The sequence below is a fragment of the Gopherus evgoodei genome, chromosome 3 (assembly GCF_007399415.2).
Source record: "Gopherus evgoodei ecotype Sinaloan lineage chromosome 3, rGopEvg1_v1.p, whole genome shotgun sequence".
NCBI lineage: Eukaryota > Metazoa > Chordata > Testudines > Testudinidae > Gopherus > Gopherus evgoodei.
Genome location: NC_044324.1, coordinates 54,359,842 through 54,378,406, shown reverse-complemented (window position 1 = coordinate 54,378,406; position 18,565 = coordinate 54,359,842). Strand labels below are relative to the sequence as shown.

The following is an 18,565-nucleotide window of genomic DNA, read 5'->3' as shown; positions in this document are numbered from 1 at the left end:
AGTTTTCTTTGACCAACAATTGCACTAGTTGAAATATGCACAGCTGCAGCTCGTGTATTGTTGAATACACACCAGGATGCCTTGGACACTCTGGCTCCACTGCAGGTATTTCATTATGCCAGTGTGAGAAACACTATTAAAATGTAACATAATACAATGCAGCCTTTCCTCGTGTGTCACGCTGCATGGAAAGTTAAACAACAGCAAGGTTTAAAAGATTATCAACACCAAACAGAAAGTGAGCCTTCCACATCGGACAAATAACTCATATCAACAGCATAACAAGCTTGTTATTTACACAAACTTTCAAACACAAGTAGAAAGGAACAGTCTAGCTGGAGCCCGTTGGCAACAGGATGCAATATCAGGCTCTAAGGAATATTTTGCAAAACCTGGGAATCCCAGTTCCCTGCCCCACCCCATACTATACAGAGCTGTTAACATTGTTAATGCCTATCTGATTTTTTTTTTTAACCATCCTACATGATGATTAAATTAATGGAGGTAGCCTATCTCTGAGAGCTGGAAGGGACCCTGAAAGGTCATTGAGGCCAGCCCCATGCCTTCACTAGCAGGACCAAGTACTGATTTTGCCCCAGGTCCCTAAGTGGCCCCCTCAAGGACTGAACTTACAACCCTGAGTTTAGCAGGCCAATGCTCAAACCACTGAGCTATCCTCCCCCAATACAATGCCTTTCATTACCTTAAAGAGAACTTTTAAAGATATCTGTGGTAATATTGTAAATATAGCATGTGGAACTATCATGTTTATTTTTAGAGTGTTCCCCAATAGTTATGTAGACCAAACTGCAAATGTCTGAGAGTTTTATTCTTTTTTTGTTTGTTTTGCAATTGCCAGCCTGGATCACAGCAGTGGTCCATCTTTCAGTGTATGAAGTACAGTAAGCACTCCCAGAAGATGAATTGTGCCCTCTCTAATATTTCATATGGAAATGCATCTTAATAGCAAGTGAGTTTGTTGGCAACTCTCTTCTTATGAAGTCTTCAGATAGGATTCAATACAGCTAGCATTATGGCACCACCTATTAAGAAGCCAGGAAATAGTGAAAAGTAGAGCCTATACAATAGCAGATCTATTCCTAAATCCAAACCAGAAGGGGTGTGATATGTCCATGCGCTTCACAGTTATGAGTTTGGATCAACTGTCTGGGTACAATTTGTTGATTGAACTTCCTTTGACTCCCGAGCCGTAATCTGCGCAACTTATTGGGAGAAGGCTTCTTCTCTGAACTTGTTCCTCTGAACTCCAAACCGTAAAGCACAGGAAGGCAGAGTTGTGCAAGGAGACTCTTCCTTGGAAGAGAAGATTAAGATGAACAGGGCAGGCCCATCACAAAGTCCAAGAGCTAAGAAAACCAGGGTCCCCAGTGCCACCTGAAGGTAATCAGAATAGTTACTACTCAGATATAGCATAGGACCTATGGATCAGAGAGCACAAAATTATAGGCATGTAAGGAGGGAAGGGCTGTGGCAAAATTAAGCATACCCAGACCATCCCTGATAGGGGGCTGTCTAACCTGTTCTTAAAATAACTGCCAATGACGGGGATTCCACAATGTCCCTTGGTAACCTGTTCCAGTACTTAACTATCCATATAGTTAAAAAGCTTTTCCTAATAATTAAACTAAATCTTCCTTGCTGCAAAGTAAGATGATTACTCTTTGCCCTACTCTCAGTGGAAATGGAGAACAATTGATAACCATGCTCTTTAGAAGAGCCCTTAACATATTTGAAGACTTATGTCCCTTCTCAGTCTTCTCTCCTGTGGATGCCCAACTATATTAACTTTTCCTTACAGGTCAGGTTTCCCAAATCTCTTATTTTTGTTGATCTTCTCTGGACTCTGTTCAATTTGTCCACATCTTCCTTAAAGTGTGATTCCCAACACTGGGCACAATATTCCAGCTTCAGAGTGGGAGCTGTGTTAGTCTGGATCTGTAAAAGCAGCAAAGAGTCCTGTGGCACCTTATAGACTAACAGACATTTTGGAGCATGAGCTTTCGTGGGTAAATACCCACTTCGTCAGATGCATGTAGTGGAAATTTCCAGGGACAGGTATATATATGCAAGCAAGCTAGAGATAATGAGGTTAGTTCAATCAGGGAGGATGAGGCCCTGTTCTAGCAGTTGAGGTGTGAAAACACAGTCTTTGTTTAATCCTGAGCTGATGGTGTCAAATTTGCAGATGAACTAAAGCTCAGCAGTTTCTCTTTGAAGTCTGGTCCTGAAGTTTTTTTTACTGCAGGATGGCCACCTTAAGGTCTGCTATAGTGTGGCCAGGAAGGTTGAAGTGTTCTCCTACAGGTTTCTGTATATTGCCATTCCTAATATCTGATTTATGTCCATTTATCCTTTTCCATAGAGACTGTCCAATTTGGCCGATGTATATAGCAGAGGGGCATTGCTGGCATATGATGGCGTATATTACATTGGTGGACGTGCAGGTGAATGAACCGGTGATAGTGTGACTGATCTGGTTAGGTCCTGTAATGGTGTCACTGGTGTAGATATGTGGGCAGAGTTCGCATCGAGGTTTGTTGCATGGATTGGTTCCTGAGCTAGAGTAACTGTGGTGCAGTGTACAGTTACTGGTGAGAATATGTTTCAGGTTGGCAGGTTGTCTGTGGGCGAGGACTGGCCTGCCACCCAAGGCCTGTGAAAGTGTGGGATCATTGTCCAGGATGGGTTGTAGATCCCTGATGATGCGTTGGAGGGATTTTAGTTGGGGACTGTATGTGATGGCCAGTGGAGTCCTGTTGGTTTCTTTCTTGGGTTTGTCTTGCAGTAGGAGGCTTCTGGGTGCACGTCTGGCTCTGTTGATCTGTTTCCTTATTTCCTCATGTGGGTATTGTAGTTTTGAGAATGCTTGGTGAAGATTTTGTAGGTGTTGGTCTCTATCTGAGGGGTTAGAGCAGATGCAGTTGTACCTCAGTGCTTGGCTGTAGACAATGGATCGTGTGATGTGCCCAGGATGGAAGCTGGAGGCATGAAGGTAGGCATAGTGGTCGGTAGGTTTTCGATATAGGGTGGTGTTAATGTGACCATCACTTATTTGCACCGTGGTGTCTAGAAAGTGGACCTCCCATGTAAATTGGTCCAGGTTGAGGTTGATGGTGGGCTGGAAGCTGTTGAAATCGTGGTGGAATTTTTCCAGAGTCTCCTTCCCATGGGTCCAGATGATGAAGATGTCATCAATGTAGCCTAGGTAGAGAAGGGGCGTGAGTGGACGAGAGCTGAGGAAGCGTTGTTCCAGGTCGGCCATAAAAATATTGGCATATTGTGTGGCCATGCGGGTGCCCATAGCAGTGCCACTGATCTGGAGATATATATTGTCATCAAATTTGAAATAGTTGTGTGTGAGGATAAAGGCACAGAGCTCAGCAGCCAGTTGTGATGTGGCATCATCAGGGATACTGTTCCTGACAGCTTGTATTTCATCTGTGTGTGGGATGTTTGTATAGAGAGCCTCTACATCCATGGTCGGTAGGATGGTGTTTTTTGGAAGGTGACCAATGCACTGTAGTTTCCTCAGGAAATCAGTGGTGTCATGGAGATAGCTGGGAGTGGTGGTGGCATAGAGTCTGAGTAGAGAGTCCACATATCCAGACAGTCCTTCAGTGAGAGTGCCAATGCCCGAGATGCTGGGGCATCCAGGATTTCTGGGTTTGTGGATCTTGGGTAGTAGATAGAATAACCCTGGTCTGGGCTGTAAGGGTATGCCGATTTGTTCCAGTGTTAGTGTAGGGAATGTCCTGAGTAGATGGTGTAGTTTCTTAGTGTATTCCCCAGTGGGATCTGAGGGAAGTGGCCTGTAGAATCTGAGAAGTGGGTATTCACCCACGAAAGCTCATGCTCCAAAACGTCTGTTAGTCTATAAGGTGCCACAGGAATCTTTGCTGCTTTTAATATTCCAGCTGAATCCTCACTGGTGCTGAGTAGAGTGGTATAATTAGCTTCTGGGTCTTACATATGATACTCCTGTTAATACATCCTCCCTGAGGGCACCCCACAATACAGTTAAACTGTCAGAGACTTAAGTGCAGAATCTGAGGTGTTTAACATTGGATCTGGAGGCAAACCAGTTCACAAAGGCAGTTGTATCTCTTTCCATGCACACTAGTGGGAGGGGAATATCCCTACAGTACTGTGATATAAGAGAGGAAAGTCAGAGTCAGGGAAACTGATTCTTTTCCTCCCTCCCTCTCTCTGGTGTTGCAAAAATAGAGAAAATAATAGAAACTTAGAACAATGAGGAGTCCTTGTGGCACCTTAGAGACTAACAAATTTATTTGGGCATAAGCTTTTATGGGATATAACCCACAAAACTGTTAGTCCTGAGGAGTGAGGCATGGATTTGCACTCAGTGCTTCTGGGTGTAAGGGTATTTTGATTTAGAGCCTTTTAAGGCAAGTTTTTATCTTCTAATTCTCCACACAAACACAGATTCCTTTGAGTCATACTGGGTTCTATTCCTTACACTACCAGACTCTCTGTGTGACCTTTGCTTTCCAATCACCTTCTCCAAATATCAGCCTCCCCATATGCAGAGCAGGAACAACATTACCCCTTACCTCACAGGGCACTGTAAGGCTCAATCCATCAATGTCTGCAAAATGCTTTCAGTGCTCAGATTGAAGGGACAGTATATGATGACAGGTGACCTTCCATGGATTTCCACAGAGCTCTGGAAGGCAGGATGCAGCACGGAAGAGCGGCTAGCTGTTTGGGGCTCAATGGTACAATGGAGAATGTGAGATGAAAGCAGATCCAACTGCCCCATATTGAGAAACTGTATGTTAAAAGTCCAACCCATGAGCCAGGTGGCTTATTTATACACTTGTTTTCGATTGATGAAATCAGTCAGTAAAAACACATTGTGGCTGCAGCTCCTTAGTGCTCTCTCAGCTGCCACCCACCCACTTCAGGTTTTAGCAAGCAAACACCAAGCAAAACAAACACAGGAGAAATTTTGTGATTTGTTAGCAAGCCAAAGTGATTCTCAAAAATTAAATCTATCCCTTTGTGCATTATGCAGGCTTCCTAAATAAAATATAGTGCAATAAGATTCATCGTGTCACTGTTTTCTAAAAGCAACAGCAATGGAGGGTCCAAATTGTTTAATACAGAGGTTCTCAAACTGTGGTCCATAGATAGTTCCCTCTAAGGTGTGTGCCTGAGCAGCTGCACATGAGAGAATGAAGGGCCACCCACCTAATTAGTGGAGCCACGCAGGTGTGGCTCCACTAATTAGGTGCCTGGACACTGGAGAAGACGCACATGTAAGGTGAGATGGTGGCCTTGGGGGGAATAGGGTATAGGCGGAAGAGGGCAGCGGGATGAGAAGAGAGGGATAGGGGGGAATTTGGTACATGCAGGGCTGCAGTGGCCAAAGCGGCAACTTTCCCCAGCTCCAGGGCTGCAGCTGCCAGGGAGCGTTGGCCCTTCTTTCCAGCCTCAGCTCTGTGGTTGCTGTGGTGGGGGAGAGACCCCCCTCTCTCCCAGCCTCAGCCTGAGGGCCACTGCAGTGTGGGAGTGAGGGAGAGACTCACCACTCCTTCCCAACTCCAGCTTGGGAGCTTCTGCAGCAGGGGAGAAAGGGCACGTCCATCGCATTAGAAAGGTAAGACTACTGATATTAAAATACGAGTTGTGTGCTTTTATTTGTAGAACAAAAACATGTTAATTATTTATTCAGGTTTTTTTTTATATAGCGCTTTTATCCAAAGCGCTTTACAATAGTTAGGTAACAGTACAAACAACTAGGTTGATCAGATGTCCCAAATTTATAGGGACAGTCCTGATTTTGGGGCCTTTTTCTTATATAGGCACCTATTACCCTCCACCCCCGTCTCAATTTTTTACACTTGCTATCTGGTCACCCTACAAACAGCATTTGGAAAGATCATTAAGTGGTCGCTGAGACCTTCAGTAATTTTCAAGTGGTCCGTTTGAGAACCACTGGTTCTGAAAATGTCTCTCTTTAAATCTTCAGAGTGGCACCCCAAATTAGGTTCAACTAGAACTGTTGGATGCGGTAAAGTGATTATCAAGATGTTAACTCAGAGTATTATGGGTTGGAGCCATACTCTAGTCCTCTCTTGCTTACTGTTTAGTGTGTTTTCTTCTCTCTTTGTTTGTATATAGCTGAATAAAGCAGAATGTTCCCAGCCTGCACAACTGTCAGTCAAGTATGTTTCTTGTGCACTGCAAGGTCCCTTTACAAAATTGGAGCAGCCAATTATTTCAGTGTATCAGCACTTAAAATTTCTGATGATGGAAGTAAGAGGGATCCTCTTTACTTTTCTATGGAATAGTAATACAAGTTATTATGGCATTAATAGTAAACTAGAACCAGATATGAGACAGTTTTATTGTGCCACAATGAAAGGAAATCCTATAGAAATCCTGTGTTTCTGTATCAGTTTGGAGAAACAGAATTTCATAAGTACTGAGAATAAAGACACAGGAGATTTAGGATAATGGCTTCTTGCTAAAAATATATTAAACTTTCATAGAAATAAAGATCAGCACCTTTTTGCAGGCACAGTTTGCACCCACGACTTTTATAAGCACAAAATCTGCACGCACAATTTTGCACTGCAGTTGAACTGTGGGCACAAATCCTAATAGTTTCATGGCAGGTACAAAACGGGTAGTAGAAACTGCTAAGACCCACATTTGTAATTCATATAGAGGCCTTGTTTATGGACACAATTTCCATCTGCAAACAGTGGGTCAGGGCCATAGCCTAGCTGAGAATTTCCCCACTATAGCTCCACTCACTGAAAAACAACATCTATATTAACTATAAAAGCAGCAAAGAATCCATCAGATGCAATGTATTCACCCACGAAAGCTCATGCTCCAAAACGTCTGTTAGTCTATAGGGTGCCACAGGATTCTTTGCTGCTTTTACAGATCCAGACTAACACGGCTACCCCTCTGATATATTAACTATAACAACTTAACTTGAAAATGTTTCCCAGCAGCTGTCTGCCTTCTTTTCTGTCAGGAAATTGAAAAGATGGTCCGGGGCAGTACGGAGCTGGGTAGCATCTCTAAAGTTTGGAGACTGAGAAAAACTTGTTTCCTTTCCCCGTTATGTATAGGGTTAAATGGAAATTGAGTAAAGCTGGTATTTTTCATCTCACCACTAGATGGTAGTAAATACTAGAGCTGAGAGAAATCACCTGGTGAGCAAGGTCTCTCCCTCCCTCAGGACAAGTATACTACAATGTTCTGCAATGCCTCAGACTAATATACTTATCCTGTGGACCAGCGGTCTCGCTTGCATATAGCCTATATCCTGTGCTAACACAGTTCTCTCTCTTTCCCTCTCCTGTGTAAATGAGATCACCTCCTCTGAAGCCCTCTGCTAGCTCCCACTACAGGTTTTTGAAGAGCCCCATCCACCCCAAGACATCAGGCTTATCCTTCTTGCTCACTTGTGTTCAGCAGTGGTCCTGCTCTTCTGCATGCAGCGGTTCTGGGCTCCCTGACAGGAAGCCCCTTAGCTTCTGCTACAGACACATGCTGCCTCACATTGCAGCTCCCTAGGCTGAGAAGACGAGGGAGGCAGCTCCCACCAAGAAAATGTAGCAGGACTGGTTGTAGGAAGGAGTTCTACACAGCTCCTTCCTCTTGTGGCCCCTCACCCTTATTCTCCTCTGGCACAGACCTCCTTAGTAGCCTACTCAAAGCCTGGAAACTGGTCAAACCCAAGGTTCTATCCAGGGGCGAGTTTCCTAGGAGTTATGGAAGAAAAGTTTTTAAGTTTAATACCAATGGGTAATTTAGAAACCAGAAAAACTGATATAACAAGTGTTCACATCCTAATTCTGGAAACTTTTAGGGGAAGAGCTAGATGCTAGAATAATCATCAGTGTTAGAAACAGAGATATTATAGATAGAGCTGGCAGAACTACCCATTATTAATGTTCCCCAACAGTTCCCATTATAAAAGCCTGTTTTCCATTCCCTATCACTTTGCCAGACTTTATTCACATTGGCTGAAATTTCATATGATGAGTGCCTCATGCTGAATTTTTTAGAAAATTTCAGCCAAAACATTGCAGCCATTTCTGAGAACAAAGCTAGGCAAAAGGATGTTTTGGCAAAAATTCAGCAACCTTTTGTTTGAAAAGCTTTAGCACTCCCCTGCTTTGTAGCAGGGACTTGAAATGTGACAGAAGGGGTGGCCTATGTGACAGGAATGTGCCTTTTGCTGTCCCCATGAAAATCCAATCAAATCTGGCAAAATTATCAGCCTTTGAAAAATCTCAGGACATTCTCACTAGAGCCTTATTAGATTAGCAGCTAAAATATCCAAAGATTCCATCACACTGAGCATGATGCAGCCCAGGGCTAAACAGGACTTTCCCTGGAATTGCTGCTCTGGGTTGCTTCAGGCCAGGCCAGGGCTGGGCACCAGAACTGAAAGCAGGGAGACTGTTTCTCCTGTGCTCTCACTGATCCCTCTGCTGGGCTCAGGCAGCATGGACGTGGAAGCTTCCTGATTTGAATGCAGAGGGACAAGAGATGTACCTGTAAGGATGGTGGAGGTAGATTGGGACTAGGAGCTGTGGAGAGGAATGGGAAGACTGCGGTTGGCTGGGCAAGAACACTGGAAGCCAGGGAATTTGTAGTTCAGGGGATTTGTGTCCCCATTCTCTGCTAAGGATCCAAAATCTCTCATTGAGTTGTGTAGTGCATCAAGGGAGTCCTGTGACTGCAGGTGCACTGTCAGAGTCCAGCCAGAGAGCCATGCCCATAGGGGAGAAAAGGAGCAAGAGGCACCAAAACTACAACTCCCAGGAGTTACCATTTGCTCTCAGTGCTGCTCAAAATACAGCCATTTCATTGGGCAGAAACTCTTCAGAGCAGCTGGCTTGATCAAGGGGGTTTCACAATGCTCTTTTCAGCCAGGACCAGCCCTTTCTCCTTCAGTTTTAGTGTCAGGCTGAACCCAATGTCAGGAGCAGCCACACCTCTTCTCTGCCTCTGTTGCTACTGATATCCCACTGGGCATGGCACAGCCTTCACTGGGAGTCAGAATAATAAAGAGGAGACTCAGTTAATACCCTGAGGGTCCACAAGCATCCTCACTACAGAGAGAGAGATTGGGGTCCCTCAGCAAAGCCCAGTACATGCCACAAGGACAGTGCACTGGACTTGTTTTACTCTCAGTTAATACCCTGAGGGTCCACAAGCATCCTCACTACAGAGAGAGAGATTGGGGTCCCCCAGCAAAGCCCAGTACATGCCACAAGGACAGTGCACTGGACTTGTTTTACTCTCACACAACAGAGATACAATCAGATGGAATTTTCCTGCTTCTGTGTCTTCCCTTATTTAGTCTGTGAGCTCCTTAGGTCAGGGACATGCTGGATTTGTCTTGCGTAAAGGCAGAGTGTGTTTAAGGCACTATCCCTATGAGGTACTCTAGTCCGACCCCTGACATGAATTCCATTATAGCTCCAAACAAAGACCACAAATCTCTCCCCTCCCCACATCCATCTGCCTCCTTCCCTCCCTTCTAGGTCATGGAGAGAACAGGAAGTTCAGCCTTGCTCTCAGCATGCTTATAACCCCTGCAGCTCTGCATTCAAATAATGATGTAATCAAATCTCATGCTTTAGGACTTCAGCTGGTCATTTGCAAGGGTCAGGAAGAATCCTTCCCCCTTCCGCCTATGCACAACTGGCCAGATGCATCCTGGGTTGTTTTTTTTCCCCATCTTCCTCATCAGCATCAGGGATGAGGAACTTTCCCAATATCAGCTTGGCAAGGACTTGTGGAAGGGAGATTCAGCTTCCTCAGCAGCATGGAGCAGGGATCACCTGCTAGGATCATCTCAGCATAACAGAGGAGTAACAGAGGAGGAGAAGGACCTTGGAGAATTGGTTGATCAGAGGATGACTATGAGCCGCCAATGTGATATGGCCATGAAAAAAAGCTAATGCGGTCTTGGAATGCGTCAGGCAAGGCATTTCCAGCAAAGATAAGGAGGCGTTAGTACTGTTATAAAAGCCACTGGTGAGACCTCATCTGGATTACTGTGTGCAGTTCTGGTCTCCCATGTTTAAGAAGGGTGAATTCAAACTGGAACAGGTACAGAGAAGGGCTACTAGGATGATCTGAGGAACGGAAAACCTGTCTTATGAAAGGAGACTCAAAGAGATTGGCTTGTTTAGCCTAACCAAAAGGGTGAGGGGAGATATGATTGCTCTTTATAAATATATCAGAGGAATAAACACCAGGGAAGGCGCTCAGTAGCAGTGTGGACACAAGAACAAATGGACATAAACTGGCTATCAGGAAATTTAGACTTGAAATTAGGTGGTTTCTAACTATCAGAGGAGTGAAGTTCTGGAACAGCCTTCCTAGGGGAGCAGTGGGAGCAAAAGACATATCTGGCTTCAAGACTAAGCTTGATAAGCTTATGGTCCTTGACTATTAGCGGTAAATATGCCCAATGGCTTGTGCTGGGATGTTAGATGGGGCGGGATCTGAGTTACTACAGAGAATTCTTTCCTGGGTGTCTGGCTGGTGAGTCTTGCCCACATGCTCAGGATTTAGCTGATCGCCATATATGGGGTCAGGAAGGAATTTTCCTCCAGGGCAGATTGGCAGAGGCCCTGGAGATTTTTTTGCCTTCCTCTGCAACGTGGGGCACAGGTCATTTACTGGAATATTCTCTGCACTTTGAAGTCTTTAAACCATGATTTGAGGACTTCAGTGGCTCAGACACAGGTTTGATACAGGAGAGGGTGGGTGAGATTCTGTAGCCTGCGTTGTGCAGGTCAGACTAGATGATCATAATGGTCCCTTCTAACCTTAAAGTCTAGGAGTCTATAACATCCCACCTAATCAATTCCCTGCCATGGGGTAAGGACCTCCAGTGTTGGCAGCACCTTGATCTCTCTTCCCTGCCTGGCACAGAACAGTTTAGTCTCCTGAGTACTGGAAAGTGGACAAGACATTTGGCTCTGATTTGATCAAATAAAATCTCTTTGGAAAGACTCAGAAGCAAGTTGTCTCATATCTCTAATTCTTTATAAAGTGGGGCACAGAGAGGGTGATTTCCCCAGGGCATGATGCAAGTCTGTGACAGAGCTGGGAACAGAACTCAAAAGTTCTGACTGAGAAATACTTGACTGTAGAGTAGCAGCACTGGGGAGATGGTATGTGCCTACAGCAGAAGACAGGGTTAGACCCTTCCTGCGATGAGGCCCAGAGTGGTTGCATGCTCAAGCATAGACCAGCTGCAGAAGACAGCTGGGAAGGAAGAGTACAGCTGGCTTCCAGCTGGCTAACTGGAACTCTCCTACTAGCATTGTAGGGGACCAGAAGAGGGGGAGAGAGAGGTGTGTGCACACAGAAATCGGTAGTGGGGAGCCATGCCATATTGGAGACACAGGTGCCATGATATACGAGAACATTAAAATGGCTACGTGGAGTATACCTGTCCTCACTATAATTTACTGAGAATAGGTAAACACTTCCTTAAGGTATAAAGAGTTAACCCTTAATTCACGAAAATAAATTTCCTTCCACTTCTTCCTTGTGCACCAAAGCCCAGCATTTTCCCCCAGCCAAGAACGGCAACATGAAATCAGGTTTCATAAAATGGCTGAACCCAGCTGACTGCACAGGCCCTGGGGAGGGTAACAGGAGAGTAAGGAGCATTCAGCTCCAAGTTCCTGGTTCTAATGAAGCCTGGGCAGGTAGATTGAAAGTGGTTACTATGGGATGGCTGGTAGATAGACCAGTCAGTCATTTCATACAGGCTAAGTTCATGTCTTAATGAAAAGATGCACACACATTAATCACACTAACTGGCTTCTTTATTAGTAGTCCTAAAAGAGGAGCCAAGGAATGAATGGGCTACGTCTTGGGATTCTCTCCAAGACCTTTTCCACTTGGCTTATTCAAAGCACCTTGTCCAGTTCTGGAAGAACATTTTATCCAGCTTTCTGGGATCCAAAACACCTCAGTTCAACTCCAGCTCATCACTCAGGTTACTTTTATTAGGCATGTAACAGCCCTAAACCCATGCTGGCCAGGCCCCGATACAGGTGGCTCAGGTACAGGGTAACACCATAATTCCAAACCATATCACACACAACGCACATTTTTACTAGCTACTAACATCTATACTACTTGAATCTGGTTTGGACATTGTATAGATCATGTAAGGACCAAGTGCTTTGCAAGTCATGTAAGGACCAATCACTTATGTCCTCACCTTATCTGCATTTGAAGCTTATCAGTTCAGGGAGTTCCCGGTTACCTCAACTCGCCTGAAAACACCATCTCCTGCACACAGCCTGTCACATCCTATTTACAGTTTAACTCAAATCAAGGTATATGCAAGCTTACATGCCCAGCCAGATCTATAGTGACTGAACTAATCTTTCATCCCTAGAGGCAATCCCTCTAAGGTCATGGTTGAAGCATATCAGCAGGGAAGCTTGTACCAGGACATCCCTTGTTCTGCAGGGCTGCCAATCTTGTATTTTACTAGCACAAATTGTCACATTCAGTATTTATTTTTTTTAAATAAATGACCCAAACCTCTGCAATCAAGTTCCAAAGGCTTAAAAAAAGAAAAGTGCTCATAACACCAAGACTTAGTGTGTATAATTACCTGTGCACCATGCTGAAAATGTGCTGGTAAGATAATGCAAGGATATCTGCCAAGTCTGAGAGCCTTCTGGGGTCAGCTGGATAATCCACTGACTCTCCTCCATCAGTCTGATACAAAGTCCACTGAATTCAAGAGAATACGAAATCAGAGCAGGCTCCCATCCCCCCATATGGCTTCTGGGACATCAACAGCTGGCCAGGATATTCTGCACAGAGCCTCTGCAGTAGCTCTGGCCAATGGAGCAGCACTGCTGGGGACTCCCCTGGCCATGGCTGCCATAAAACACACACAGATAATACAACCAGGTTTGTAGGATAGGTTAATTCTGGTTTGATGGAAAATCCTACATCGAATTTGTAGTCACACTGAGAATATAACAAAAAGCAGAGTTGTTTCTACTGGAGACTTAATTTTATACAAGATAAAAAAATTGAAAAGCAGCCTAGAAATCTTCAGTTTGTACAAGAATAATTAATAAGGGTAAGTTTTCACTGTATAAACATGAACCAGATACAAGAGACCATTTAGAAGGGATGGTTCCAATTTCAATATTTACTTATCATTGTGCACATTCAAAATCAATAGTGTGTTCCTTTGATATTATTCCCCCCACACCATCATTTCTAGTGGAATGTATGTTTAATATAGACCTGGCGTAAATATTTAATTTCCACACATAGAACAGCAAAATCCAATCCGTTACTATGGGTCACGACCCCTTCAGAACAGGGACACAGCTCATAAAATAGAAGGTATAAGAAGCCAAACCATTTCTCAGAAGACAAGGTTACATGAACTACAAAATAGGGAACTCAATTACCGTAAGTTACAGTAGATATTTTAAATTAATGAAATGAACTGGTATTTTTCATTGGTTTTCATTCACTCGATTATCTATTTTGTTGCTTGAATTGCATCATCGACCAGACGTGTGCAAACATAACTATAATATTCCTGTTTATTTCATGTTCAGCAAGTTGTAAAACATTTCAAGCTTCTTCTCACTGGGACTACAGGACTCCACATCAGTGAAACAGGCCAGAAGAACAAAAGAAGATAAAAAACCTGCCAAGGATGAGCTCACAAAAACCGCCACCACTTCCACTTAAATTCCTGTATTTGGAGTAGATCTGTTCACTGCAGCCCAGCCATAGCAGGCAAAGGCTGTGCTGCAGTTCCCAGGCTCATTAGGCAGAAGGCTGGGAGGTGATAAGATCTGTAGCCTATTAACTGTTTCTATGGCCTTTGTGAGCATGGTTAATCCTACAGTCCCCAGACTAAGGGATTCCTTCTCTGTGTGAGAAAATAAAATAAAATAAAATAAAAAATTAAAATTAAATACCTTCCATTATTTATTTTTCAACAAAATAAATAAACTCCACAAAATCTCCACTTCCGTTCCTTACTGTTGGCACACAGACACCTAAAATACATGACTATTCACAAAGTCTAGCAGTACTGAACATGCCAAACTAAGAGACAAGGTGGGTGAGGTAATCTCTTTTATTGGACCAACTTCTGTTTGTGAGAGACAAGCTTTCATAGACTCATGGGCTAAGACCAGAAGGGACAATCATGATCATCTAGTCTGATCTGCACATTGCAGGACACAGAGCTTCACCTCCCACTTCTGTAATAGACCTCTAGCCTCTGGCCGAGTTACTGAAGTCCTCAAATCATGATTTAAAGATGTCAAGTTACAGAGAATTCACCATTTACTCTAAATTAAACCTGCAAGTGATCTGTGCCCAATGCTGCAGAGGAAGGGGAAAAAAACCCAGAGTCTCTGCCCATCTGACCTGGGAGAAAATTCCTTTTTGACTCCAAATACGGTGGTCAGTTGGACCCTGATAATTTTTGCAAGACTTATCAGCCAGACACCTGGGAAATAATTCTTCACCGTAACTCAGAGCCCTCTCCATCTAGTGCCCATACCAGCCCATGGGGGATATTTGCTACTAGCAATTGCTGATTGGATACAAGTCATTTTAGGCAGTCTCATCAAACCACCCCCTTCACAAATGTATCCAGCTCAGTCTTGAAGCCAATTACGTTTTTTGCCCCCACTGCTCTCCTTAGAAGGCTGTTTCAGAAGTTCACTTCTCTGATGGTTAGAAACATTTGTTTCATTTCAAACCTAAACTTGTTGATGGGCAGTATGTATCCATTTGTTCCTGTGTCCACACTGGTGCTTAAATAACTCCTCTCCCTCCCTGCTATTTATCCCTCTGATGCATTTATAGAGAGCAGTCATCTCTTTTCAGCTACACAGAGCTGAAGAATGTTGCAAGGAATGCTCCTCCCCTACTCTGGGGGCACAAGGACACAAATGGTGCCTCCCTTCTCCACTCCCCCACCCCGAGTGTGGCCATGGTGAAAAAGAACTCCACAGTGGGGCCAGCCAGTGACTCATCTGGAGGAGCAGTGACAGAAGCACCTACAGTTTTGACTGGACTTCCTCTGCTCTGTGCTAATTGGCTGTTTGCTCCAAACCTGCCTCTCCCCCTCTCCTCATCTTAGCTTCACTCCACAAGTGTCCTCCCTTGTCCTGCCCCTGTCGTGCTCACTCATCTTCCTTTCCCTTTAGCTTTTCCCCTTCCAACTCCCCTCCCCTCACAAAAAAGTCATGGCATTGAAGGGATGGCTTGTGCCATCACACTGCTTTGCATGTTATTCCTCCCTGCCACCCACTCTCTGTCTGCCTGGCCTATTTAGACTGCAAGCCCTTCAGGGGGCAGGGATTGTCAATTACTCTGTACAGCGCACCACTTTTCATTGGTACTTAGGCACTGCTGTAATAAACATGATTAATAATATTAAATACAAAATCTTGCAGGCATTCTCAGTTCCGAAGCTACTACCAGGGTCTAACCATCTCCTTAGTACTGTACTGAACATGGGCATTTATAAAACATTCCAAGTTTCTGAAACTTTTTAGCAGCACAGAAAAGAAAGACAAGGCCATTTTTATTTGACTTTTGTTCACACAAACCTTTTTACTGAAGAGTATTAGAATCTTGCATGTTGACTGTTTTTGTAAAGAATAATAATTCAGCTGTAAACAGTCACAAACATAAAAGCTTAAAAATACTTCAAACAAGAGTAGGAACAGCAAAAAAAGGGAATGAGCATCTGGCTCTTTTCTTTTTAATAAAGAAATATTTCAAGTTGACATCAGTGCATATTAAGAAATAGCATACAATGCTCCGAACACCCAATACATGAGCAAATTCATAACAATTTTCAAAAATGTATTAACTAATTGCGAGAAAAAAAATTGTGTAAGAGTAGTCAGGAGAATGACATTCAAAATAAACAGACCAGTTGCTTTGTTTCACTGAATCAATTATATTCTAGAGAGTTTAACATGAGAGCGCCAAAATTGTAGTCATTAGGACCTTCAAAACAGCAGTAATTTTGCTACAAGTGAGTTAAGCAATTTGCATTTATTTTTGTTGTACAGTTAAGTATTATTCTTAACTTTCGGACTGTTACATAAAATCATGACACAGTGAGATTTCATTGTAAATTTACATTTCATACATCAAAGTCAGATTAATAGGAGAACACTGCATTCTGATTGTATCCATTGGCCATTCTGTTGAGAACAGCACAAGCTGTATGACCCATACATAAAATGGCTTATTTTTCCATGGTTTCAGAACCTCACAACAATACTATTCTAAACCCTGTTCCCTGTCATTGTTTTAAGATGGTTCATCAACACCTCCTGCATAAATGAATGATATAAATATGTCCAGTGACAAAATCCATTATGGAAGGATACAGAATTGCAAACTGGATCATTTTTAAGGTGGACTTGTAAATAGTCTTTTATAATGTTTTAAAAAAAATATGTATTAAAAGCAAGCACTTTTCCATCACAGAATAATTGAACTTTGAGAACAATGATAATTTCAAAATGTATATTATTATTTTAATGCATAAGGAGTTTATGCAATGTAAATGCCATTAAAGCTAATAAGAGATGCACATTTAAAGCTTGGAGAAGTGAGATAAAAGCATACTCTAGGTCTTGTGTTTTGATGCTGGGAGTCTGATTTCCTAATGGAAGAAGATAATACAGGAGCCTCTTCTCTAGCTAGACCCTAGTGCAGATAGCCTATTCCCTGGAAAAGAGGAAATGGAATTTCCCCACGTAACACACAGACACAATAGCCACGGGAACCATAGGCCTGCTGACAACAAAGTTTTTTAAAATGTATATTTTCAAGCAGGTGAAATACTGGTCAGATATGCATTTCTTTCACAATTATTCTACTGTGCAAACCATATGTATCAACACCAAAATCTTCAATCTGTCTGACATGAACATTAACTAGGATGCTGTGAAAGTCTAATGTAATATCATAACACTAAATGATTTATTGACAATGAATATCAGGCTAAATCATAGATCAGCAGACAAAGGCACATGCTTTAAGTTCAGTAGGAACATCTGAAAGTTCCTTGTTACCATAATATACACTCCTGCTGAAGTAATAGTATTATTATGTATTATACAGATTACATCAATTTGCTTTGAGATAATGATGAAGTAACAGGAAACTTCTGAATGTTCATACTGTTTATGGCACATACACTCTACAGTTTTATCAGCTGAGCTGAATCTTTAACAAACTATTGACGATTTAGACATAAGGTAGGCTACAATCTGGTTAGGCCACAATTAAACTTTCATTATACTGCACATATTCTCTTCTGCACAAACATAGGGCGCACAAAATAAGCTGTTGGTTCAATAATATTAATTATAATTCAATGTTTTGCATATGTAAAATAATTAAATCAGGTAATAATGCAATGCAATCAAAACTTCTTCCCGGTGAACAATGGTTCTTAGGAACTTTTTCTCTGCCTTGCATAACATTTCATGATTTACGAATTTACAGGATCAGCTTCTGAGGAACATATTTAGATAAAACTGAAAAACAAGATACTGAAGAACATCAGCTTTGCTGTTAGCTGTAATGCAGCTAGGATAGATATAACTGAGTTGCTGCAATGAATTGAAAAGTAACAAAAACTAAACTGACTACTACTACTACTAGTAGTAGTAGTAGTAGTAGAAGAAGAATACATATATCCCCTAAATTAATGTTAGTAAATACATTCACTGGTCCACTTAAGTTACGTATCTATAAAGACATACTTCTACTAATCTTCGGCAGATACAGATAGATATTCATTCATGGGGAAAGCAGTGTGTAATAAAACTCAGTTTATCTGTCATTTTTACAGCAAAATCAGTAGCAAATTTGTAAAACTAAGTACATTTTCCCCAGACCAACCACACAGAGGTATAAGCCACAAATTCGAATTTATCCAATGTTCAATCAATAAGGCTTTATTTACTTTTCTTTTATAAATTCAGGAAAAATTTTGGTGCAATGTGCAAGACAAGAGAGCACATTTCTCTCATTGGAGACTAGCATCTATTTATGCTTTAACACTAACCCATAGGTAGCCAATTAAAGTCCCATATATCCATGTTTTTACATAAAGTTTCCTTCCAGATTCTGTCAGAAGCATACTAGCAGTCAGGCCACCTAAAAACAGCAAGGATGGTAAAGTTTTCTTGAGACTTAGTTTGGAATGAACACATTTCCCTGGGAACTTGTTTCTTCTTTTAGAATCCTTTGCATCATAAAACTCTATTAGTAACCTGTGAGAGACAAATTCATGTATTAGTTCATGTTTAAAGCAGTTTTCTTTCATCTAATAATTTTATATCTTATCCTCTATTACCTATCAAATACTTATTTAGCAGTGCGTATAGCAACAGTTTTGTAACAGACAACATGCTATAGGTATATTGACAATCAAACTTATGCTCTGTACCTGGGTGCTCAAACTTAATCCCTTAAAACAATA

General features: G+C 42.4%; 1 protein-coding gene across 2 annotated transcripts in view; it reads right to left on the bottom strand.

Moving 5' to 3' along the window:
• Positions 1–15,786: 15,786 nt before the first annotated feature.
• AGPAT5 (1-acylglycerol-3-phosphate O-acyltransferase 5) overlaps positions 15,787–18,565 on the bottom strand; it is a 115,384-nt gene continuing 112,605 nt past the window's right edge. For both annotated transcript variants that reach the window (XM_030555574.1, XM_030555573.1), the window contains one exon: positions 15,787–18,356. In XM_030555574.1, the coding sequence (XP_030411434.1) occupies positions 18,131–18,356 (226 nt within the window). In that variant the 3' untranslated portion in view covers positions 15,787–18,130. The remainder of the gene's footprint in view (positions 18,357–18,565) is intronic.